This window comes from Leucoraja erinacea, chromosome 23 (assembly GCF_028641065.1).
Source record: "Leucoraja erinacea ecotype New England chromosome 23, Leri_hhj_1, whole genome shotgun sequence".
In the NCBI taxonomy this organism is placed as follows: Eukaryota; Metazoa; Chordata; class Chondrichthyes; order Rajiformes; family Rajidae; genus Leucoraja; species Leucoraja erinaceus.
The window spans coordinates 21,635,670-21,662,654 of NC_073399.1; the positions used below are offsets into that span (position 1 = coordinate 21,635,670).

Below are 26,985 nucleotides of genomic sequence, written 5' to 3' on the forward strand. Positions count from 1 at the left end.
TAATTTGGACTTTATGTAATAATATACAAAAATAGCATGCATCCTTGTCCCACAAAAAATAGATTGAATGCAATTGAACTAAATGCTCCTCCATTAATTTACCACAAAGTATTGGAAGATCTCAACGGCTCTGCTGTCGGGTGGTACTTAATCATCAATAACATGTTTGCTAATGTAATTTCGGACTCTGCCAAGGGCATATCACAGCCTTAATCCAAATGTTGAATTCCAGAAAAGAAAATCACTGTCTTGAATATCGGGGAAATACTACCAGCAGCACCGGAAATACTACAGTGCTGCAGAGACCTAGGTTCATTCCTGACTATGGGTGCTGTCTGTATGGAGTGTGTATGTTCTCCCTGTGACCACTTGGGGTTTCTCTGGTTTCCTCTCACATTCCAAAGACATGCAGGTTTGTAGGTTAATTGGTTTCTGTAAATTGTCCCTAGCGGGTAGGATAGAACTAGTGTTGAGGTGATTATTGGTTGGCACAGACTCGATGGGCCGATTGCCTGTTTCCACGTTGTATATCAAAACTAAAATGCACTTAACTAAGTGTGACTGAAGAACTTACCGAGGTCAGTGGGAATAGAGTCCAATCTCTTCGTTAGCTGGACATTTTGGTCACAAAGGAAAATCTTGATAAATCAGCATGCCTCAAAGAAAATGATCCCAAATTGCTAAAAGATATGTGAGGAAATTGTAGAGTCTCTGACGTGTATTCTTTTCAATCTTTCCTGGCCAAAGGAATAATGCCAGAGGTTTAGAGGACTGCCGGTGTTGTACCATGGCGTGTCCTTTGTCTCTCCAATTTTTAAAGGTAAGCACAGCCAATTCAACTTCAATGTTGACGAAAACCAGTGAAATTAATTTTGTTAAACAATATATGCCTTCATTTAAAAAGCCACTGATTAACCAAAGATATTCGGCATGGATTTAATAGAATGACCTGACTGAATTTTTGCGGCAATAACAAAAGCCAATTAAGGGATGTTGGAGGTCTGTCTGTTTCCTCAACATGGAAAGCCTCTATCAAGTCTTGTGCAGGTTCATTGTGATTCTTACTGCTTCACTGGCAATCAACAGTACAACTCTGATAATCATGCACATTGGAATTTTGAGAATTTTCACCCCTCATTTGGAAGTTTTGAGTTGTGAACACTTTCCAGTGGAACAAGCAAAATTACTTAATTTGGTTTCATTCCGTGAGCTAATGTTGACTCTCATTTTGTAAAAGTAATATATCCCAATTATAATTAGTGTTTCATTGAATACTGATATCCGAATACTTTTTCTAGAACGCGAAAGGGAGCGTCACAAGAAGAAGAGTCGAAGCGTTTCCAGAAGTAGAAGTCGGGATAAAAAACGGAGAAGTCGAAGCAGAGACAAACGCAGTCGTAGTCGAGACAAAAGAAGTAGAAGTCGAGGAGGGAGAAGTAGAAGCAAAGATAAGCGAAGCACTTCCCGAGAACGAAAGCGACACAGGTAATTTTTATAAATTTCTGAAACATTTGCATACCAAGATTGTTAATACAGAATCTTTACAAAGAATGGGCGTTCCCACAAACAACAAGAGATATTCTTATTGCCAACAGATGTCCCACTGCTGCATCAGAGTGTGCTGAAAGTGAATTGGCTGCAGTGACCAGTATGCAATTATAGTATTATGTTCACCAATAAACTATACTTGTTTTCTTTTCTACCTGTGAGGTAGTTTTCGAGTGAATAAAACTCCGTGCAACATGCTGCAGATGAGCCTTTAGACTTTAGAGATACAGTGTAGAAATAGGCCCTTTGCCCCACCTTGTCCGCGCTGACCAGTAATCGCCCCATATAGTAGCACTATCTTACACGTTAGAAATGATTTATAACTTTTACCAAACCCAATTAACCTAAAATCCTGTACAGATAGCACTCGTAGTCAGGATCAAACCCGGGTCTCTGGCGATCTAAGGGAGCCACTCTACCGCTGCGCCACTACCTGAACCAGTAAACAAAACTGCCTGTGCTTGTCACCCAGTGCCAGCACAGAGTGTTTTTGTGTAGTCTACTGTTACACTGACACCTTTAATTACACTGAATTGAGTATCTTTTCAGGAAACTAGGTGTCTGGTCGATGATTATCTGCCCCTTCCCCAATGTTGTTATGACTATAAACATCTCTGATAACCGTCGTCATTTTTTTCTTCTCCCGTTATGTACTATGTTTACATATTCTGTTGCGCTGCAGCAAGCAAGAATTTCATTGTCCTATCTGGGACATATGACAATAAAACACTCTTGACTCTCTTGACTTTTAATGGTTCAATGTACATAGTAGGTTACAAATCCTGATAAATTGGGAGGCCTTCTGTCACATCTGTGAGCCTTCCCAACAGGTTTTGACTCTTCAATTAACACTGCAAACCTTTGATAAAATATAATGCATTGGTCCATATGCAATGGATTTATTGTCACGCACTTTAGAGTAGAATCTTCTAATGCCTGTGGAATGACTGAGGAGAAGCTAGGAGCGGTAAACCAAGGAATTATGGTTATGAATGCAAAAGAACCATCTTTTACAAAATTAAGATAACTGATACAATTCTCAGATTGCAGCAAAACTTCCCAATCTGAAGGACTCTGGTCAAGGTACTGGAAAGTTTGGAACATTTTAAGTTTTTAGCTGTATCTATGACTTAAATTAATTCCTTAAATATACTTGGAAAAAGAGTGTATGATAGCAAATATAGATGAGTTTACATTATTTGATTGTAAAGTATCAAATACCTGATTCTGTCAGCCTAAATTTTGGGAGTTTTAATTCTTGGGGAGGTTTTTGGATATTCCTACCCTAATTGTATGGTTATTTGAACAAGATACACCTTTTTTCCAATTTGCAGTCTACAGGATATACATGATATTGCAGATAAATGATTGGTGTGTGGTATAGCCTCTGATATTGGTACCACACATTTCTCTGAGACTGAATTGTGTTTGTTTTGTCAATATAGTCGGTCTCCTCGTCGTTCTCGGAGAAAGAAGCCCTATAGATACTGGGATGTACCTCCGCCAGGTTTTGAGCACATTACGCCAATGCAGTACAAGGCAATGCAAGGTAAATTCTTCCTGTTTTTATTATGTCTGGTTTAATGAAAACTAGTTCCAGACATGCACTCGGACTGCATCTATATTATACTAAGGAAAATAATCTGCCTCTACCTTTGTTTTTCTTTAGCTGCAGGACAGATCCCAGCCACAGCATTGTTGGCAACCTCTACAGTAGGTGGTGTGACGATCACACCCACGCAAGTTCCAATCATTGGCAGTCAGATGACCAGGCAAGCTAGGCGACTCTATGTTGGCAACATCCCCTTTGGTGTCACGGAGGCAAGTGCAAATTTTCGAAATGTGCTAATATCTTTTGGTTTGTGATGTAGCTGTCAAATATTCTACCGTTGTGTTTGCAAGACACTTCTCTGTTTTCATTCTCATTTAACCGAGTTAGAGTTGGACAACGGAATTTAAAGGTTGCAATTAAAAGTGATTGGGAAAAGGCAAGGGTGATTTGTGGCTTATTTTATGTTTAAATTGGATCTAAGGACCACAAAACTATTAGGGAAGAAATAATTTTATTTATTGGAATTTATTACGACTTTGGGGTGTTCCAAAGTGCTGTATAGTCAATGAGTGCTTCGGAAGTGTATTGGCTATTGTAACTCAAGGCATTAAGTAGCCAATTTGTGCACCATAAGCTCTTGCAATTAGATGATCAGAGAATCAAATTTATCATGGTGACCATTCTGTATGTGTGACTAGAACATCAAACAGTACATTACAGGAACAGGCATGTCTGTGCCAAACATGATGCCAATTTAAATTAATACTGCCTGCACTTAATCTATATTCCATTCACTGCCTGTCTGGGTGACTATTGCATACCTTGGCAAGGTATGCAAGCAAAGAATTTCACGGTGACTTGTCACATGTGACAAAGCATTCATTCATTCTGCTCGTGTGAGTCTAAAAATGCCTCGAACATTGCTTTTGTGTCAGCTTCCACCAACTACCCTGGCAGCTTTTCCTTGACCTCTGACTGCTCACTCTCCCATTTCAGAATGTCCTATGCCCACTCAGAGACGTCCTTGAACCTGGCACCCGGAGAGCAACACACCATCTGGAAGTCTTGTTTGTCGCAACAGATATGCCTGTCTGAAGCCTTGACTATTGAGTCCCCTATCAAGCTTGCTAGCTTTGTCTTTGACTCACCCAACTGAGCAACAGAGCCAGTTGAGATGCCACTGACCTGGTTGCTGTTGTCACTTTCTCTGGGACATCTTTTCTTCTTTTCTCTCCCCCTCCCCCCCACACACACAAAAAAAAGGCTCCAAAACACAGTTGTTTGAGAGGGGAACAACCACAAAGATTCCTATAACACTGGCAATCTTCCATCTCGCTGTCTAAATTGTAATGTGGTCACCTCTCTGAAACTCTTATCTATAACACTCACTGCCTCCTGTATGCTCCTCATTGTCCAACCACTGTTGCAAATAATTCATGCGATCTGAGATGAGCTGTAGCTGAACAAACTTCCCTGCAGACTAAGTAATCAGAGACATTAGACTCGTCTCCCAGCATACTGCTCCTCGAGCTGCCATTCCTGCCCCATTAGGAACTTGATAATGGAAGAGGAAAAATCTTAACTTGCCAGGAAATAGATGCTTTAGTTATCCTATTTTTGAGCTATTTGTCTGTTGCATTTTAGATGTGATTCTTCATTTGCTCAAGATGCCTTTTTAAATTGTGAAGATTTTGGCTTTCCTCGAAACCTCCGATCAATTCTACTGTTTCACTAGTCATAGGCATTTGGTTTGAGGATTGGTGCTCGAATGGATGTTTGTAATCTTAAGTGAATTATGTGGATGGCAAGATCTGTGCGTTTATGGATCTAGTCAGACAGCGTGGAAACAGGCCCTTTGGCACAAGGAGTTGTGAATAGTAGTGGAAGGGAGCCTTAAATTATAGAGATATTGAAGTTTTGATGAAATGGGCTGAAAAATTGGCAGATTTTAATCCAGACAAATATGATTTGTATTTTGGAAGTGCTAATGAGGCTAGAATGTACAGCAATGGTAGATGTATTTGGGGAACACTGGAACCTCAGTATAGATCCTTGAAGGTGGCATTGTAAGTAGACGATGTGGTTAGGGAAACACACATGCTGCTGACCTCTGTGGGGACATTGAATACAGAAATCGGGAGGTTCTGCTCTATGGAACCTCGGTCATGTCTTGGCTGGAGTACTACATGCAGTTGGGATGTAGAAAGGGTTTGTTGGCTCTGGAGAGAGTTCAGAAGAGATTCACCATGATGTTGTCTATAATTCGAAGATGATCAATTTTTGCTTGTCAAAATTAATTCAGGGATAAAAATTGGACACGGTGAATTTCTGAGTCCTTTTCAATAATGGCATGTGATATTTTCTAGGCACATGAGGCAGACACGGCATAGTTGGGACTGTGGCTCTTAACAGCATTATATCAGTTCGCTGCTGATTAATGTACTGATTAAGTCGTGGGCTTTGAACTTTTGACTTTTAGCTCTGAGGAAACTTACAACTTAGTTGCTGGGTAAATTTGAAGAGAGATTTGTCTTGTGTAAAGAATTTGTAAAGAATTTCAAATTCATAACCTTGAGGTCAAGGAGCCTGTATAGGTCAGTGATGTGACTTGATACTTTAAAGAAATTGATCCTGTGAGTCATTGTCGTGATCATTCTCAATTCTGTTTTGCTGTTTGTGGTGATATAACATAATACGGGTAACATTCATGCCTGAAAAACATCACCATGATTGTAAGCAGTTAAAAAAAAAAAGCTACCGTCCTAAACTTTCTCCAAAAAAAAGTTCTTCTATGGATTATTATGCTGCTCCATCTAGTACTGTGATTGTTAGAATTGACTAGGGTTTTTAGATCCAGTAAAAAAAAAAATCAGCCATGTTATTTGCATTGCTCAACAACCAAACCTTGGCATAAGTGAACATTTTCCTTGTGTCGCTTTCATGCTATCTTGCTCTAAGTAAGGCATCAGTGGAAGAGTACCGTGGCATAAGAATGAATCTTTTATTAGCACTTGCCTTTTTGGATGCACTGCAATTGAAATTGGTATTGAATTGGTATTCAGAACAGGATAACCATTTGAGAAGTTTTCATCATCAGCAGATATTAACTTGTCCTAAACAACAACTATCATACATCCTGGAGTTGTCAAAAGTGTTTCTTCATTGGGTAAAACTGTATAAATTTAGTAGAAAACTGAGCTGCCATTAACTTTGGCATCATGCGGATAACATGTCGGAATGTAGAAATTCATACTACATTAGTGCATTTCAATGACTGAATAATCTTTTTTTTTTCCTTTAGGAAGCCATGGCAGACTTCTTTAATGCTCAGATGCGCCTTGCTGGGTTGTCGCAGGCTCCGGGGAACCCTGTCTTGGCTGTGCAGATCAACCAAGATAAAAATTTCGCTTTTCTTGAGGTAAACTTATGTCTTCCATTCCTATATTTGTTGTCATCTTTGTTAAACGTTCAATTCGTTGAGTGGTGTGACATAGTTAATTGAATAAAGCAATATGTTTGATTGGTAAAGATGGTTTGTTTCCAAAGAGAGATATAGATGTACAGCTTGGAATAACCCTTTGAGGATATCTGTATGTCCAATTATAGAACAAAATATACTGAAAATGCAGTATCATGGTACATTATGCAGACACATTGATAGCTGGTGAAAATATCATAGGCAATGAATGAATACATTTGTTAGCAAAGTGCATTTATTCTCTGTGTGTCTAGTAGAATCGCTTTTTCAATTTTAATGTAAGAATTCCATCATTTTCCATCTTAGGTTGTTTATTGCTATATTTGGCTTTAGAAAATAGGCAAACTGTTTCCTAACTCGGACAGTGCTGGTCATGAACCAGTTACTGCATGAAGTGGAAGCTGGCTTGATTTGTGGTCCAGTTCATCTTCATCAAAATATGCAACATTTTGTGTCTCTGTATTTAATTCCATTCGATCTGTTTCATTTTTCTCATGGTATTTCTAATATTATGTTTTCTTAGTTCCGTTCGGTTGATGAAACTACACAAGCCATGGCATTCGATGGCATCATTTTCCAGGGTCAATCTTTGAAGATCCGACGTCCCCATGATTACCAACCTCTGCCAGGCATGTCTGAGCAACCTTCTTTCCATGTTCCAGGTCCGTCAAAAAATGCAACATCTGTGTGCTGGACTTCCTTTGCAGGTTTAAGTATACTGCATGTATCTGATGTAGTGCCAGGACACCAAAATGTTATTTGTATTAGCTATTTGTTGGCTAAAATGGATAAAATTCAATCCTACAAAACAAAATTAAACAATGCAGATACTGTTACAAACAATATGCAAGGAAAGTCAGTGTCAGAACACGCACAGCAGAATTTTAATTCTGTGGATGAAAATCTCAGTCGCTGTCTGCTCGAATGCATGGACATTCTGAGTTGCAACCTGAAAAGAGGAACATTTTATGTTGACATCAGAAATGATATTTTTGGGTCGGGAAAACATGTACATTGTTCTTGTTGCAGCAGGTAACTGATGGGTTTTTTTGGAGGGGTAGTTATATTTGCAATGATCAAAACTTGATTAAAGATTGTATTGTACTTTTGTACTGAGGCACTCATCACAGGAGGCCATTGATTTTGCCAGCTACTATTTTAGAAGGAATGTTATAAATGCCAAACTCGAGTGCCCAGAACACCAGCAGCACTTATTTCTTAGTGTCTGCTTTGGGTATATCAATGCACCCTTAGCCAAGTCATGAGGAGATTTAACTATTTATTCGACTTGGCCCCAATGCTTTCTCTTAAATGATAAGAACAGATTCAGTTATAATACTAAATGGGTTCAGATAATGTTTAATTTTTATAATGCAAAAGTCATTAGCCTCTATTTAAGGTTTGCAATTAAACAAAAACAAACTGTTAGAGTCGTATGGAGGGGGATGGGGTGGTTGGGAGACTACACTGAGAATTCACCTTTACTTTTGCTCCATTTTTTTGTTTTATTTTTTTTCCCATTAGAAATATTTTTCTCGACTTTCTTCATTTTAATCTTTCCATCCTCACCAGTTCTTAATCCCTGCATCTGTTAAAGTTCACTCACTTGTGAATTTTGGAAACCTGCAGAGTCTTTATGTTCCGGGTTGGAGCAGCTGGCGCAGCAAGATTCTACGCCAGCCTGGGAGCGTGTACATGTTACTAGGGCCACATTCGCAATACTGTAAGTTAGAAGGTTTTTCCAGTTATGCTTCTGCTTGCCTCTGAACCATATGTGGCTTGCTTATTTTATTTTGTTTTTCATAAAAAAGGGTGAGTTCATTCAAACTAAAACTGACAACATGTACTTCCTAAGTGTTCCATGTTTACCTTTTTGCCTACAATGCAAAACATAAATAAAGTCCATTATCTGAACCCTTCTTTTGTCCCCTTAAGATACACATCTGGTACCCCTGCAGTTGGTTTCGTGGACCAGTCTTGGCTGACACGATCCGCAAGCATGACTATTATCATATTTTCAGCTGCACTTGTGTACCACATGGAAACCGATTGTTTTGCTCCTTAATGGTAGCTACTTTTCATCTCCCTGCAGCATGTCTTCCTATGCAGCAAGTAGCACGATGATACAGATATTACAAATCCCCTACTTATCACCCAAAGTGGATGCTTTGTGTGATCCTGTTTTTTTTTTTGTTTTTTTTTTTAAATATTTTTTAAGAGATAGTTTTGTTATGTTCTTTGTAGCTTTTGGTTCAAGTTGTTTAAATTGCCATGTTTGTTTCTCTTGTTTTTCTTTTAGGTGTTGTCTCCACGGTGGTTCCAGATTCTCCGCACAAGCTATTCATTGGCGGTTTGCCCAATTACCTCAATGATGATCAGGTAGCTACGGATATAACCCACTTGGAGAAAGCTGACTATATTGTTCTGCATTTTCTCCTCTTCGATTTCATATATCCAAAGCTGCCTTGATTTGAGCCATTGATCAAACGTGGCTGTTATCTTGGTTATGTTGCAGTTGGTTGACTGTTCAAGGAGAGTTCGCTTTTTCCAATGCAAATTTTGAAGGCTTTTCTCAAACCACTTTGAAGTTCTTATTGACCAGTGTAATTGGGCTAGTCCTTCTCATGAGAAGCTTTAAAATTAGGCTAAGATAGACATTTTTTGTGGGCAAAACACTGAACAAGGGATGTCTACTTTGCAATGAAGATGGGTAAATCAGATTGTCATTGCCTGTTTTCGTTTTGTTCTTTCTCCGCCTCAACCCCATCCCCTCACTTCCTCCCTGAAAAATTTGAATAGGTGAAATTGCTTGTGTGAAAATCTTGATTACATAAAATGGCTGGCTGAGAATTTGTACCCAACTAAACAAATCGTCATATTTGTTCAAGCAAACTTCACCACTTCCTTTTTGCAGCAAGGGGGAAAAAAAGCAACTCGGGCCGCTGAAAGGTGACAAAATGCCTTAAAGATCCAGATCTGCAAAACCAGCACCACAAATGAAACCAGAAAGTGAAATCCATTCTGTATCAACATTACCAGATAATTTATATCCTATGAGGGCCTTTCTCCCCCTTTGTAGGAATTTGCTTTATTTCATTCATTTAGGACTGTTGGAAGTGGCTTACGATTTTTACATTGTTTCGATTTTGGTTGTAAAATAGAGTAGGTATTTTTAATTGAATTTAGTTCACCAAGTTGGCCTTTTTGTTTACAGTGGTAAAGCTTTTTGTTCTAGCCCCCCTTTTCTTTTCACAGCAGTTCAGTTTTTACAGGTTTTTTATCCCCAAACCGTTGGGCACATAAAGGTGAGATGCAATTACAGTCAATTTCTTTACTACCTTATGATATGCAGTGTTTAAAACACTTTTTCAATAAATTTGTATTCAAGCTTGGTTTACAATAAAATTGCCTTTGAAGGGTCATATCAAGTTGTTTTCCTAATTAATAATGTCCTATTTATATAATTTAAACTAAAAATAACACAGCGTTGGGGACACACGACTGAAGCTGAAAATTAACTTGAATCCAGTTGTGTACACTGACCATGATATTAAAATCACTATCTCATTGACAAGTTCAGACTTTTTTAATGAATATTAAAGTCTTAGCTACCAACAGTGTTCTTCATAATGTTTGGGACAAAGACCCATCGTTTATTTATTTGCCTCTGTACTCCTCAATTTGCGATTTGTAATAGAAAAAAATCACATGTGGTTAAAGTGCACATTGTCAGATTGTAATAAAGGCCATTTTTATACATTTTGGTTTCACCATGTAGAAATTACAGCTGTGTATAGCCCCCCCCGTTTCAGGGCACCATAATGTTTGGGACACATGGCTTCATAGGTGTTTGTAATTGCTCAGGTGTATTTAATTGCCTCTTTAATGCAGGTATAAGAGAGCTCTCAGCACCTATTCTTTCCTCCAGTCTTTCCATCACCTTTGGAAACTTTCATTGCTCTTTATCAGCACAAGGACCAATGTTGTGTCAATGAAAGTCAAATAAGCCATTATGACACTGAGAACCGAGAATAAAACTGTTAAGAGACATCAGCCAAACCTTAGGCTGACCAAAATCAACTGTTTGGAACATCATTAAGACGAAAGAGAGCACTGGTGAGCTTACTAATCGCAAAGGGACTGGCAGGCCAAGGAAGACCTCCACAGCTGATGACAGAAGAATTCTCTCTATAATAAAGAAAAATCCCCAAACACCTGTCCGACAGATCAGAAACGCTCTTCAGGACTCAGGTGTGGATTTGTCAATGACCACTGTCCACAGAAGACTTCATGAACAGAAATATAGAGGCTACATTGCAAGATGCAAACCACTGGTTAGCCACAAAAATAGGATGGCCAAGTTACAGTTTGCCAAAAAGTACTTAAAAGAGTTAGAGAAAGGTCGTGGACAGATGAGACGAAGAATAACTTGTATCAGAGAGATGGCAAGAGCAAAGCATGGAGGAGAAAAGGAACTGCCCAAGATCCAAAGCATACCACCTTATCTGTGAAACACGGTGTTGGGGGTGTTATGGCCTGGGCATGTAAGGCTGCTGAAGGTACTGGCTCACTTATCTTCATTGATGGTAGTAGCATAATGAATTCTGACATGCATAGACATATACTATCTGCTCAAGTTCAAACAAATGCCTCAAAATTAATTGGCCGGCGGTTCATCCTACACCAAGACAATGATCCCAAACATACTGCTAAAGCAAGAAAGGAATTTTTCAAAAGCTAAAAAATGGTGAATTCTTAAGTGGCCAAATCAATCACCGAAGCTGAGCTGAGCATGCCTTTTATAAAGGGACCAGCCCCCAAAACAAGCATAAGCTAAAGATGGCTGCAATACAGGTCTGGCAGAGCATCACCAGAGAAGACACCCAGTAATTGTTGATGTCCATGAATCACAGACTTCAAGCAGCCATTGCATGCAAAGGATATGCAACAAAATACTAAATATGACTACTTTCATTTACATGACATTGCTGTGTCCCAAACATTATGGTGCCCTGAAACGGGGGGGACTATGTATAAACACTGCTGTAATTTCTACATGGTGAAACCAAAATGTATAAAAATGGCATTTGTTAAAATCTGACAATGTGCACTTTAATCACATGTGATTTTTTTTCTATTACAAATCTCAAATTGTAGAGTACAGAGGCAGATAAATAAATGATAGGTCTTTGTCCCAAACATTATTGAGGGCACTGTAAATTGCATAAATAATTTGATATTCCCAAAGGATAGCTTCGTGCATGCCTAAAATATTTTTTGTAATAAATTAAAATCGGAAAGTGGAGCTGCAGCATTATCAGTCAAATAGATAGGTAAATTAATTATGGATGATAGTTGTAAGTAGATCTTGAATCTACAGCCTAAAACATTAATGTTTACTACTTGTTGATTGGCTGATGGAAAGCTAAGGATATCTTTTTATTTAAAAAAAAAGAAACTATTGGTACTATGTAAAATTTACCGCATCATTATTAATTTCAAGCCTTGATCTATGTACCTTGCATCAATCATTTTTTTTTTCCCTTGATTATTTTAATTCTGAAATGATCGTGGATTCTTTGTAGTTGTGGCATCTTTAAGCTGCAATCTCTTTCCAATCTTCATTTTAATTTTTAATAGGTATTGAATTATATTACAAAAACTTGATATGATCCGTGCTGGCACTTTATTTATTTTTTTTAGCTATTTATATCAATTATCTTAACACTCACCTAAACTGGGCGGAGAAATCAATTGGAGAAACTGGGTTTATGAAATCTGTAATTAATATTCGACATTAGAAAGTCTGAAATGCACGGTTTGTTGAGAACAGGGAGTTTTGCTTTCTAATTCTAAATTTGTGAGCCAGTGTTATACTGACTCCTTTGTAGTCACTGCTGGTTGATACTCATGGCTCTTTCATTTTTGTTCCCCCACTTTGTCCCCAGCTAGGGGCCTGTAAGATCGTAAGTCTTGGCGCATAGTTTGTTCAGTAGTACTGATCTACTGCTGCCATGCCAACCTGTAAGACAAGGCAAGTAAGAGCTCATGTCCCGCATTCGGATACCCTCGGAGCCAGTTGCTGTGCACTCCCCTCAACTATAAAACCTGTCCAGCCTACCTGAGAGTATTTGCTGGCTTTGAGGGTACACCTAAAAAAGAGAAAACAAATTAATTTGTTCTTGGTACAAATGAATAAACCACTGAAAGTTGTGGTGTAAGTAGTACATATACCTATGGTATATATATATATATATATATATATATACCTATAGGAGGTAAGATTTTTCCAACCATTTTTCTGTATTTGAGGATTGCTTCAACAGTGTTCTTTCTCCATACATTTTTATATTTTTGAGCTTAGTGAACTAAAAATGCCATGATTGACCCTTTGCCAACCAGGTTTACTTTGTGCTGGTTGATTTTATGAACGTTGTTATGACTTTCCAGTTTCATCGCATAAAACAGCAAGAATAAAATGCCCATAGCATAATTAATATAAAATTCTTCAACTAAATTGATGTCCTCAATGGGTTCATCGTTGGAGGCCAGAAATGAAGTTTCTTTAACTAAACAAAATTGTGTCTGGAGTCCAGAGTTCCGTAAAAGTATGAATTTACCTAAAATCTTTTTAATATTTTGGGTGTAGAAGAGGGAGTTGAAGGCATGTGCAGGAAGACAAAATAAATCTAGATTGATGTTTGCTTTTCTATTAAGCCATTTATTTTGATAACCCTGGGCTTGATTTGATCCATGATGAAAACCCTTTGAAATCATATAAGTTTGTGAAGTAAAAATGTATTTGTTCTTCATGTCCATGACTTTTGCCTTGCATTTCAAAATTTGTGATCCGATCAGAATAATTATGGAAATACTTCCTTAATAATGAAGTACATCTGGGGCAATGACAATATTGAAAAGAGATTCAATTTTTTAATGGATTCTGAGGACTTGTAGGAACACTTGCTAGTTTACATTTTTGATTGTTTTAATCTGCATTGGTATGTAGCCTGGTAACTTGAGCAGTAGACAACCTCCCTGTCATTAAGATAATTAAGTTTCAACAATTTTTTTTTAAGCTGGCCTTCAGATGGAATATATGCATTCGGTTGAACTGTTGGGAGAAGAATAGCAGCAGCAAACTCGAATCAACCTGCTGTTTTGGGGAATCTCATAACTGTTGTAAATGCTGGCAACTGCAGCCATGTCTGTTAAAGAAGCCAATGTGTTGCTATTTTATTGTTAACCAAGTTGATATCGACTGGAATTAAAACAAACTAGCTTTTCCTTCAGAAAAAATGCTGTCTGATGTCTTATGCTGTCTTTACATGATATGGCCATGTGTTTAGAAAAAGATGAGAATAAGCTAGTTAGCAGATCTTTACATGATATGGCCATGTGTTTAGAAAAAAATAGAGTATAAGCTAGTTAGCAGATCATGTTTTCCATGGAGATTCTTCATCTATTGTGAATTTTAGTGGGATTCTCTTTGTCAGGCATTTAATTTGGCTGAATTAATATTGATGTAGGCTAATGGCTGAGTGCGAAAGGGGAAGACGTGCAGAATATTGGAGCCTGAAGTTCTGTTTGAGCATAAGGATGGGGTTGGAATTGATGGGGGTGACTGTTGCTTAACATTTTCTGATTGTTTGTGTTTCACTAGTCAGAACTGATTGAAATCTGGTCTGATTATATGGTTTCATGTAAACCCTTTTGTGGTCACAGGATGTTCCTATGCCTCTAGTCCATGCATATCTTAAAATAGTCCACATTAGGTTATTGCCTAAGTTCCTTTTAATTCGATCAATCGTAATAAGTGGTCTGCAATCAAATTACATATATTCATATAGGAAATATTTGGCAAAATAATTGTTGCTGGATTGAAGATGTCCATCTTTTGGGCTTTACTGCTGTGAATCCTGTACTGTAGTTCACTGCGCTTTGAAAATTACTTCTGTCAGGTTTAGCTAGTGGAATTGCACTGTTCATTTTGCATTTCCACAGTAGCATAGCACATAGCATTTTAGTTTTTAGTAAATTCAATAATTTAAGTGGGTCATAGTTTTTATTTTAAACTGACTTGCAAATCTTCTTTAATAAAGTTGCTTAGCACCAAGAGATTTGTCATGTGCAAGCAAGAGGTGGCCAACTCTTGGTTTTATTTTTAGCATTTGGATTATTTTTGTTCAAAATGGAATTACAGGATCGCTGTTCTAACAAATCTAAATGTGTAACATTGTTTGGTGCTGGGTCTTGTTGCTTTGAGTAAGCTGGGAATTTTTTCACCTTGATTTCAATTGCTAAGAGCTGACCCAAGGCTTGTTCTTAAACTTCTGATTATCTACCCACAACTGAAATTTTAACTAAGCAACAATTCAATTGCAGTGATACCAATGGTAGAAATGGTTTCTTGAATTGGCTGTTCCAACATTCAATGCCGTCTCTGAAAAATTTAAAGGACTTTATGAACCCAAATGTTTAAGAGTTACGATTTTTTCACATATTTTGTTTTTTAACAGATTATGAATCGATTCTTATTCACTGTTCTGCTGTTGCCTTTGGCTTACAGGTTAAAGAACTTCTGACTTCATTTGGCCCACTGAAAGCTTTTAACCTAGTGAAGGACAGTGCAACATCTCTGTCCAAGGGCTATGCCTTCTGTGAATATGTGGATGTCAATGTTACTGATCAGGTACAATTTATTTATTATTGGAATTGCCACAGGCATTCAGATCAGAGCTGAATTAATATAATCGAAGATCCAATTTTAAGTAATTGGATAAATATAAGTTTGAGAGAAAACCCCTTTGCATACCATTCAAAGTATAGGCCATGGACCAGTGACCCTGCGCGGTGAAAAAGGTTGTAATTTCATGTTGAGAATTTGAGTGGTTGTGCCCATAGTACAACCAGTTTTGTCTAATTCAAATGACTTTGGTCAGGGGTGGTGGCATTTTGGAGGTAATTTTCTAATGTAAGTGAGGCCAAATGATGAACAATTGAACCTGGGATGTACCAGATACAAAAGGTAAGGAAAATATTTTAAATATGTTTCCATTTAAATTATTCAAATTAAGGAATGTATAATTCCAAGGCTGCAGCATGCCAATTTTCATGCTGTGTGTGCTTCTCTTAACTTTTTGAATTTTTGATCCTACCTTTTTTTATTTTTCTTTGGGCACACTGCTTCTCTCCAAACTACATAGCTGCTCTTCATTTCAGCATTTACTTGTGGTTTCTGTAATAAATGATCGCACTAGATGCTTCCCACTATTTTGTATGTTGGGTATTTTCCCTCTGTATCGCTTCACTTTTGTTGCTTTTGGCCAACACATTTTTATTTAAGCTGACTGCAACTGGTATCCTTGCATGAATCCCAACATATAACATGGGCGACAATAACTCTTGAAACCGATGGTGCTAACCTGGTGTAGCTGGGCCTAATTCCGTTTTTGAAATCCCAGCTATTTATACTTCGAGAAAATGCATGAGTTGATGAGCAGGTTCACAGGATAACCATGGATTCTCATTATGTATATAATTTATAATTTGTGGGATTATGTAGAGATATTTGCGAACAAAAAATATTTGGGAATAAGTATAGGCCATTTCAGAACACCTGGCTCTCTAATATGCATTTTGTTTGCGTCATCTATTACTAACATAAACTACTGTCATTCTGTGGCCAGTAGTTTTAATTTCTGATGCCATTGTCTCTGAGCAATGTCCTCTTGCCAGTCATTCCCGCACTCCTGCACACGCTCATATTTGTTTCTTTGCGCTGGCCTGTGTAGATGGAGTGGCAGATATCTCCTGTGGGCCACAGGTAAGAGGACCACCATCCTAAGGAATACCTTAGTCATTGGCTTCTAGGAGAGCTTGGTGAGGCCAGCCGTTTGGTTCTTACAGCCTTGGGATCACATTGCATCTCTGGTTGCAAGCTTAAACTTCTGTGGAGACCAACACTCAAGTCTGCCAATCTTGAGCATGAAGAGTTTCATCGGTTTTCTGCTGGGCCTCCACCGGGGGCTTCAGGTATGTCTACTTCTTACCAGCTGTTCCTTGCAGAGAAGCCACAGTTTCATTTGTCTGCTATTGGTAGGTACAATGAGTATCGGCAGGGAATTTAGATTCAAAATGGGCAGATGAAAATCTAATGAACTGCTAATGTTTGTAGAAAACTAATTTGAGACATGGAACATAATTCATGCTCATGGTGCTGTAGTCGGCAATATCTGTTGCAGCTTGTGATTTTTCAGTCATCGGGTTTTTATCAAATTGAAGATTATCTTGGGAATGCTGATTTGTTATGTTTTGTGAAATTGTAAACTGGATTTTTTTTTATTAAACAGATTAGTAGCGCAAATATCTTCCCCATTATGTACACTTTGAGCCTCATTCTTAAAAATAGAAAACTGATGAAATTGATAATATTTTTTTTTTAACAAAATTGTTCCCTGCTGGTCCTAAATAATATATTTTCTGTTTAGGCTATTGCAGGATTGAATGGAATGCAGCTTGGGGATAAGAAGCTTATCGTACAGAGGGCCAGTGTTGGTGCAAAGAATGCTAACCCGGTAACTAAATTGTGGTCCAAATGTTCTCAGTCTTGCAGTTGTGCCACAGGTTGTCTTCTCCATTGGGCTCTTCCTGCTATCTACATCTTTTGTTTCTCCTATGTTTTAAAATGTTTATTTTGTTTAAATTCATCGCCAAGGCAAAACATTTGCCCCTGTGACTGGTTGATCTGATTTTAATCATTTTGAAGAAAATATGAAGAAATGATTAAAGTTGTGTGACAGAATGGGGAAACATACCTCCAACCCCATCACCCTGAACACAGCCTCCTCTTGAATGTCACTAAAACGAAGGAGCTGATTGTGGACTTTAGAAGGGCACAACAACCGGGGACATACACGCCACTGGGGATAAATGGGACTACTGTGGATAGGGTGAGCAGCTTTAAATACCTGGGAGTCCACATCACAGAGGATTTGACATGGACAACACACACTGCCGCACTGGTGAGAAAAGCAAGGCAGCGCCTTTATCACCTCAGGCAGCTGAGGAAATTCAGTCTCTCTGAGGATCCTTCAATCCTTCTACTCTGGTGCTGTAGAAAGCATCCTGTCTGGAAACATCTTGATCTGGTTTGGAAACAGCTCTGCCCAGGACAGGAAGGCTCTGCAGAGAGTAGTGCATTTGGCCGAATGCACCATGGAAACTACACTCACCCCCCTGCAGGACCTATACACCAGGAGGTGCAGATCCAGAGCTAGCAAGATAATGAAGGACCCCTACCACCCCAGCAACAGACTGTTGCAGCTGCTACAGCCAGGCAAGCGCCTCCGCTGTCACGCTGCGAAAACAGAGAGGACGAGACAGAGTTTCTTCCCACCAGCCATCAGGACTGTAAACTGATCTCACCAGGGAGTAATTACTGTTGTTTCTTTTTTTTAAATGCAAATACTTGTTCTGTTTTTGCACAATCCCGCAAGCATTGCCACTTTCATTTCACTGTACATCTTGTATGTATGTCGACTTGAATAAAAGTTTATCTGGGCACACATGCGACCATCATCAACGATTGTTCTCCTATTGATTCCTTTCTGTGTGTCTTGAAGGTTGAAGAGGCCGATTCTGGAGCCACAGACTTGATATGTCCCTCCAGGTGGACCCTGTGCTTGACATATTTTAATGTTGAAGATACTGCTGCAAGGACAGCCACCACACAGTCCATGATAGAGACACATCCAGTCCAACTACATGGATTCCATGACAGTTGGGAAACTCTCCCAGCTGCAATCATCTTTCACCATCTCAGAGGTTGTGGGGTTCCACCTACTAGCCAGCCACCATCTTCCACTGTTTCAGCATGGGCCACGCTTTAGTTAAGAACCTCTCCAACCTTCCTGCTATTTCCAGATGGTTTAGCTCTCAGATCTTCGGCATGCCCAAACGTCTCCATCATGACAAGGTGGCAACCCTCAGAAACCTTGTGTTTGGGTACACACAAGACCAACATTTGATAATTCTAGTTTCGTGCAATTGACATGCGTTTTTACTGGCACACAAGTGCTTATTAGAATCCACTGTTTGGTTTAGTTGGGTGCTTAAAATACTACTTTTTCATACAACCTAGAATACCTGACACATTTAAATGGGATTAATACATGTAAGTCATTAATTAGAAGTAAACATTTTTGAGTAGAATCAGTTACCTAAAGAAAATTAGTAACCGTGGCTGTTTTGGTTTGTGAGTTGCATTGACTTCTGTGGCCACATTTTATCCTTGACGTGGTGGAGATGCTTATGTGGACCTGAGATTCTGAGAGCGATGATGTCTGGAGCTATGCTCCTGGTAGGGCCACCCATGGCGGTAAGGTCGGGGAGGAGGTCTCTGTCAAAGAGCAATCCAACCAAGTCCTCAATGGTGGAGCAGGCGGAGGATGAATATTTTGAGGATGTAACCAGGATAATGGACAAGGGAGAGCCAGTGATATAATGTACCTGGACTTTCAGAAAGCATTTGATAAGGTCCCACATTGGAGATTAGTGGGCAAAATTAGACAACATGGTATTGTGGGTAGGGTGCTGACATGGATAGAAAATTGTCATAAAAAAAAGGGCCCCTTTCAGAATGGCAGGCAGTGATTAGTAGGGTACCCCAAGGCTCGTGCTGGGACCATATCTATTTACAACATATTAATGATTTGGATGAAGGGATTAAAAGTGACATTAGCAAATTTGCAGATGACACAACGCTGTGTGGCAGTGTGAACTGAGGAGGATGTAATGAGGATGCAGAGTGACTTGGACAGGTTGGGAGAGTGGGCAGATGCATGGCAGATGCAGTTTAATGTGGATAAATGTGAGGTTTTCCACTTTGGTGGTAAAAAACAGGAAGGCAGATTATTATCTAAATGGTGTCAAGTTGGGAAAAGGGGAAGTATAACAAGATCTGAGGGCCTTTGTTCATCAGTCACTGAAAGTAAGCATGCAGGTACAGCAGGCAGTGAAGAAAACAAATGGCATGTTGGCCTTCATGACAAGAGGAGTTGAGTATAGGAGCAAAGAGGCCCTCCTGCAGTTGCACAGGGCCCTAGTGAGACCACACCTGGAGTATTGTGTGCAGTTTTGGTCTCAACTTGAGGAAGGACATTCTTGCTATTAAGAGAGTGCAGCATAGGTTCACGAGGTTAATTCCCGAGATGGCGGGACTGTCATATGTTCATAGATTGGAGTGGCTGGGCTTGTATACTGATTGTGGATGATTAGCTGCGATTACATTGATGGGCAGTGCCTGCTCGAAGAGCCGAATGGCCTACTCCTGCGCCCATTGACGATGGCTGACCTTAGTGGAGCGTCCCAACGGCTGGGAAGGTGGATGAAGGCTGCAACAGAAAAGGGTCTCCGGTCGTCTTGGACTCCATGGCACTGGATCCAGATCTGTCAAGGACTGTGGGGTGGCTGTCTGTGCACCAGTCTCCCCATGTTAAACAAAGTCACACACAGGCATCCTCCATATAGAGAATAGCACCCTGGAGACACCCATGGTCAGCCATGACCGAAGGGGGCCTAAGAAGATATTTGTCTTAATACTTTCTTGTGGCTAATTACAAACACTTTAAAAGGTTGTCTCCTTGTCTGCAATATGTGGTAACCTGAAGACCATGGTTTACATCTGCTTTCATAAGAAGCCACTAGTTAGGAATCAGTAATGGAACTTGTTACTCTCAAGTCTGGGAAAGGAAAGAAACAAGGCCAATTGTTATATGTCGCAGTACTTTGACTGCTGTCAGTTCAGCACAGAGTGGCAATCCAAATTGAAAGTTTTGGTATCATAACGTTCAGCTGCTCAAATGTTTTTTAAAATTTGTCCGTAAGGAATCTGGCACCTTTACGTAGCAAGGCAGAAGACCAGCTTCTTCTACCAAGAGCATCTCCTGAAGAAATTGATATTTTCTGAAATATTTCTCGTTTATAAATATGCTCGGCCGAGGTTGACTTTATTCAAAATAAATATCCGTCAGCAGAAGACCAGCTTCGGCCTCGTACTGCTGAAGGATATTTATTTTGAAGAAAGTCAAACTCGTCTGAGCATATTTATAAACAAAAATTTTTGCAGAAAAAACCCCATTTAAATTAGTTTGTATCGAGAAGTGAGAGGTACTGTTTACCATTTCACCTGAGAATTAGTTTGAATAAGATGCAAGGGTCGGGAATGAGAAACAGAACAGTGCAGCACAGGAATAGGCCTTTAACATAATACTGTTAGTCTCATCCACCTGCAGGTGATCCATATCCCTTCCCATTCCCTGCATACCCATGTGACTATCTTAAATGGAACTATCTTAATACCTTCACCATCCCTGGCAGCGTGTTCCAGGTGCTCACCACTTTGTATGTTTTTTTTAAAGTCTCCTTTAAACTTTCCCTCTTCAACAGTATATTTTTACCTTCTAGTCTTTGAAATTTACACTTTGGAGAAATGTTTCTGACAGTATCCTATTTATGCCTCTTGTAATTTTATATACTTGGGTTGCCCCCTAACTTTCAATGCTCCAGAGAAACCAATCCAAGTTTGTTCAATTTCTCCTTGCAGCTAATGCATTCTAATTTAAGCAGCAATCTGATAAATCTACTACACCCTCTCAAGCCTTAACATCCTCCCTGTAATAGGGCAACCAGAACTGCACACAATACTCCAAATGCAGCCTGACCAAATGTTTATAAAGCTGCAACATGACTTCCTGACTCTTATACCCAATGTATTGTACTCTAAACCATATTGGTATTCCAATTATGTGACAAGCCCAGAGTAGCTTGGATTCTTTAATAGAATAGAATAGAATAGAATAGACCTTACGGTCTGAACAAAATTTTGTGCCTGCAGTCATACATACAATAATACAATAATAAACAACAACAAACACAAATTAACATCCACCACAGGGAGTCCTCCAAACACCTCACTGTGGTGGAGGCAAAAATCTTAGGGCTGCAGTCTCTTCCCTCCTCTTCTCCCTCTGCAGAGAAGGCTGTGAAAAAACTGATGGTGATAAAATCATCAAGAGTTTGATTGGGCTGGGGGATGCAGGGAACTGCTCTGGCAAGTGGGGATACCTAGGGATCATTGTTGAAAATTGATAGAACTAGATGGGGGTGAAAAAGGAGAAACATGTAGAGGTGGGGCTGCAGTACTCCACCTCCATCATGGAATCTGATCGCTTGAGAACTTCAGAAGCCAGGTAATGAGCAAAACATTGTAGGACCAAATTGAACAGCCCTTTCAAGGAGTTGGCAAATGATTACTATCAAAATTCATCAGATTTTTTAGCTTGCCCACTACTGTAGCCATTGGTGCTAATGTGTTACACAATATAATACAATTTTGTTTTTTTTGATTTATCTTTCTTCAGCCATTTCATCTTTGTCAGTTTAGCGGGTAAAACATGTGCCTTTTAAGTACAGTTTTGATTTGCAATCCAGTCAATTTTTAACATAACACTTTCTGAATGTGACAGTAAATTAAAGTAATTTCCCCCAAAACATGCTAGATATCATTTGGTTGACTGGAATTTCCCACCAGGGTTACATATTTGCTTGATGCTTAATGGAATGCTTTACTTTGAATGGATCTCAGAACTTTAACCGCTTCTATTTTTAGCATTGTTACTGGGAATATTCAGTAGCAGCAATAAAGACTATTTCTTCCCAATCTCACCCTCCCAGTGCAATGTCATGGGATCGCCATCAGATGTGCAATTGCAGATTTAGAGTTGCTGTTGTTGTTTTTGCAGAATGCCATTATTCAAACTCCAGTGACAGTGCAGGTACCAGGCCTCCCGACAATGCAAGTTCAGAACACTGGGCTGCCCACCGATGTGCTCTGCCTGCTAAACATGGTGTCACCAGATGAACTTATCGATGATGAAGAGTATGAGGAAATCTTGGAAGACATCAGAGAAGAGTGCAGCAAATATGGAACTGTGAAATCAATTGAAATCCCTCGACCTTTGGATGGACTAGAAGTGCCTGGCTGTGGCAAGGTAAAAGAATGGCAATCAGAATTTGAAGCTTCAATGTTCAAATTGCAACATTTTACTGTATACATCAAGTTGGCAAGCAGCAGGATGATTTAAATTGTTAATATCAGGATCACTTATTTATTGATTTTATTCTGGTGCAACTAACTTTATAGTTGTATACCATCTCTTCCAAGAGCATCTCATATCCTGGTCCAGGTCCTGACAGGATATTCCCTAGGACATTGAGGGAAGTTAGTGTAGAAATAGCCGGGGCTATGACAGAAATATTTCAAATGTCATTAGAAACGGGAATAGTCCCCGAGGATTGGCGTACTGCGCATGTTGTTCCATTATTTAAAAAGGGTTCTAAGAGTAAACCTAGCAATTATAGGCCTGTTAGTTTGACTTCAGTAGTGGGCAAATTAATGGAAAAGATACTTAGAGATAATATATATAAGCATCTGGATAAACAGGGTCTGATTAGGAACAGTCAGCATGGATTTGTGCCTGGAAGGTCATGTTTGACTAATCTTCTTGAATTTTTTGAAGAGGTTACTAGGGAAATTGACGAGGGTAAAGCAGTGGATGTTGTCAATATGGACTTTAGTAAGGCCTTTGACAAGGTTGCTCATGGAAGGTTGGTTAAGAAGGTTCAACTGTTGGGTATAAATGCAGGAGTAGCAAGATGGATTCAACAGTGGCTGAATGGGAGAAGCCAGAGGGTAATGGTGGATGGTTGTTTGTCGGGTTGGAGGCAGGTGACTAGTGGGGTGCCTCAGGGATCGGTGTTGGGTCCTTTGTTGTTTGTCATGTACATCAATGATCTGGATGAAGGTGTGGTAAATTGGATTAGTAAGTATGCAGATGATACCAAGATAGGGGGTGTTGTGGATAATGAAAAGGATTTCCAAAGTCTACAGAGTGATTTAGGCCATTTGGAAGAATGGGCTGAAAGATGGCAGATGGAGTTTAATGCTGATAAATGTGAGGTGCTACACCTTGGCAGGACAAATCAAAATAGGACGTACATGGTAAACGGTAGGGAATTGAAGAATACAGATGAACAGAGGGATCTGGGAATAACCGTGCATAGTTCCTTGAAGGTGGAATCTCATATAGATAGGGTGGTAAAGAAAGCTTTTGGTATGCTAGCCTTTATAAATCAGAGCATTGAGTATAGAAGCTGGGATGTAATGTTAAAATTGTACAAGGCATTGGTGAGACCAAATCTGGAGTATGGTGTACAATTTTGGTCGCCCAATTATAAGAAGGATGTCAACAAAATAGAGAGAGTACAGAGGAGATTTACTAGAATGTTGCCTGGGTTTCAACAACTAGGTTACAGAGAAAGGTTGAATAAGTTAGGTCTTTATTCTCTGGAGGGCAGAAGGTTAAGGGGGGACGATAGAGGTCTTTAAAATGATGAGAGGGATAGATAGAGTTGATGTGGATCAGCTTTTCCCTTTGAGAATAGGGAAGATTCAAACAAGAGGACATGACTTCAGAATTAAGGGACAGAAGTTTAGGGGTAACATGAGGGGGAACTTCTTTACTCAGAGAGTGGTAGCGGTGTGGAATGACCTTCCAGTGGAAGTGGTGGAGGCAGGTTCGTTGGTATCATTTAAAAATAAATTGGATAGGCATATGGATGAGAAGGGAATGGAGGGTTATGGTATGAGTGCAGGCAGGTGGGACTAAGGGAAAAAAGATGTTCGGCACGGACTTGTAGGGCCGAGATGGCCTGTTTCCGTGCTGTAATTGTTATATGGTTATATCTGCCATATCCACATGCCTCTCCAGAAGTCTCTTAGATGCCAGTCATATCTGCCTCAACCTGTACCCCAAACAGGGTGTTCCAGGCATTCACCACCCTCTGGGTATATATTTTTTAAAAGCCCCTCTCACCCTAAAGCTTTGCCCTCTAGTATTTGATTTTTTTTCCATCCTGGGGGAAAAGGTTCTGTCATCATTTTATTTTCTAATATTGTTTATACAAATATAAAAATAAAAATTTTATGTTCTGATTAGTTCCGTCAGATTTTTTTTGTCTTGGATCTTAAATGCAGGCTTATCCATGGCTTTTCACTGTTTATCTTTCCCATCCACCCCAACACACCCTGCTCCAAGCTTTAGACTTGGGATTAAAGATGATGAGGTTAATTTTAACAGGGCATGCTGCCTTTATTATTTAGTTTTTAGGGTAAAGGTGAATGGAGAACGAGCCTTGTGTAAAAGCAGTGATAGAGTAAATAATTCAATGGAGACAGGAGAAAATTCAGTCAGTAATTTATTCGTTATCGTGGGCAATAACTTAAAAAAACGGGTCAAAGTCTAGGGTTTATATAGTTGAGATTGGGTCGTCTTTTATTATAATGTTCATTTACCATTGTATTTCCAGTTCATTGTGCTCACTGGTCGTTTTTTTTAACAGATATTTGTAGAATTTATCTCTCCTCTGGACTGCCAAAAAGCAATGCAAGCACTAACGGGGCGAAAGTTTGCCAACAGAGTTGTTGTAACTAAGTATTATGACCCAGAGCTGTACCACAGACGTGACTTCTAACAACATGCAGCCACCTTGCTGTCTACATTTCTGACTAAAGCTTTGTTTATAGTTACAACTAGGATTTGTATAAAATGGCAGAGGTTTGAGTAGTTTGTAGTAGTCAAATTCCGTTTATTTTTAGCACGAATGTCTTGATGTCGTTAGTGTTCTGGGTGAAGATCCATGTTGCAGGAACTGTAATAGCAAAACAACTTGTAAATGGAATTGTATCTTTTTTATAGTGTTGGGCCTTTTGGCTTTTGTGGGGTGGGGTGGGGGGGGGAGAACAGCAAATTCTGTAATAGCTGATTCAGTCAGCCTGGTGAAACCAGTATTTGAACACTGTAGCTGGTTTCAACTAATAAACTTTTAGAATGGAAAATGCGTTGTGCTGGTTATGCATCAAAGCTTGTTAAGGTAGTCTGGACCAGTAACAACTTTTCTCCTATCTTTGTTTTGACTCTTATTCTTCTGGACACAAACCCTTCCAGCGATCGTGTTATTTCTTCCCAAAGTGTTGGGCAGCATACGATCTGGCGTCTTCAATTCTGGAGCGACTGCAAACAAACATGTATTATTACTGGAATAGGACAGAAATAATGCTTATCAAATTGTTCTGTACTACCAAGACTATCGAGCAGTGGGAACACTACAACGGATAATTCATAGAAACATAGAGAATAGGTGCAGGAGTAGGCCAATTGACCCTTCAAGCCAGCACCGCCATTCAATATGATCATGGCTGATCATCCAAAATCAGACCCTGTTCCTCCTTTCTCCCCATATCCCTTGATTCTCTTAGCTCTAAGAGCTATATCTAATTCTCTCTTAAACAGGACAAACTAACAAGTAACACCTTGCAGATTTAAAATTAGTCCAATTGTATTCCTCCTCCAAACGAGGAATAGTCCCACATTGTGTCTGACAACCGTGGAATAAACAATTTTTTCAAACTTGGCTATCATTTTTTATTTAAGTGTTTATGCTAGAATTTCTGTGGTTTTGTTTTATGTTCCCTAGATTTAAATCTTTAGAATCATGATATATATATTTGTATGATTTATAAAAGAAAGGTGTACTCTTTTTATCAAGGCATTGGTATTTTAGACACTACAGATGATGACAGAATGTTACAGGCTATTCTAGGTGTTGCTTAGTGCACCTGGTAGCTGCAAAACATCTACCCTATCTTTGCTTCAAACAATCGCTTTGTGTATTTTTTTAAATGTTTTTTTAATGTTTAGCATTCTTCAAAAAGGAGCACAATATCCATAATTTTAAAACATTTAGTTATTGGTATAATTTTGTACAGATTATGTAGATATATGTGTTTGTTCCACAGCATAATACATTTTACAGGGGGTGAGTGCTGGGTAGTATCGCTTCTACGTCAATTCCTGCTTCAAAAGCCAGCAGCTGACAGTTTCTGAGGAAGAGAAATATCCTCCATTCACAAGACAGAAAAATTCCCAGAAGGACCTAGTGGGTTGGATGTGAGTGGGATGACACTTGAGATAGTGCAGATTTGAGACAGTGGAGATTTGCCTCGCGCTATCTACATAGTGGAGTGCAAAGAGCCGACTGTAAACCAAGTTTAACATATTTGACAACTCTTGTGTAGGACTAAGCTACAAATGATTTGATTGATAGCAGTACACAGTTTGCTTTACCACGTAACTATAGATTATTTTTCTAATTATAATTCTGGGACACAAATATAAATAAAATATAATGGTAGAAAAGTACAGTATAGTTGTTTCAGCTTTTATGTGGAATACAAGTATTTCTGCTATAACACGATTATAGAACCACTTTGTTGGAGAAAATCACG

General features: G+C 39.1%; 2 protein-coding genes across 5 annotated transcripts in view; one reads left to right on the forward strand and one right to left on the reverse strand.

The window, feature by feature from the left end:
• The window catches only part of LOC129708380 (splicing factor U2AF 65 kDa subunit-like), a 42,771-nt gene extending 16,662 nt beyond the window's left edge, over window positions 1–26,109 (forward strand). For 2 of the 4 annotated variants that reach the window (XM_055654081.1, XM_055654077.1), the window contains 10 exons: window positions 1,299–1,485; window positions 2,994–3,097; window positions 3,218–3,373; window positions 6,406–6,518; window positions 7,102–7,285; window positions 8,878–8,957; window positions 15,148–15,270; window positions 17,069–17,155; window positions 22,382–22,630; window positions 25,041–26,109. In XM_055654081.1, the coding sequence (XP_055510056.1) occupies window positions 3,076–3,097; window positions 3,218–3,373; window positions 6,406–6,518; window positions 7,102–7,285; window positions 8,878–8,957; window positions 15,148–15,270; window positions 17,069–17,155; window positions 22,382–22,630; window positions 25,041–25,172 (1,146 nt within the window). In that variant the 5' untranslated portion in view covers window positions 1,299–1,485; window positions 2,994–3,075 and the 3' untranslated portion in view covers window positions 25,173–26,109. The remainder of the gene's footprint in view (window positions 1–1,298; window positions 1,486–2,993; window positions 3,098–3,217; window positions 3,374–6,405; window positions 6,519–7,101; window positions 7,286–8,877; window positions 8,958–15,147; window positions 15,271–17,068; window positions 17,156–22,381; window positions 22,631–25,040) is intronic. The other 2 variants (XM_055654079.1, XM_055654080.1) reach the window with 2 other exon arrangements.
• Window positions 25,440–26,985, reverse strand: part of LOC129708379 (protein phosphatase 1 regulatory subunit 7-like) — a 77,974-nt gene continuing 76,428 nt past the window's right edge. The window contains exon 17 of the mRNA XM_055654076.1: window positions 25,440–25,711. Within this exon, the coding sequence (XP_055510051.1) occupies window positions 25,654–25,711 (58 nt within the window). The 3' untranslated portion in view covers window positions 25,440–25,653. The remainder of the gene's footprint in view (window positions 25,712–26,985) is intronic.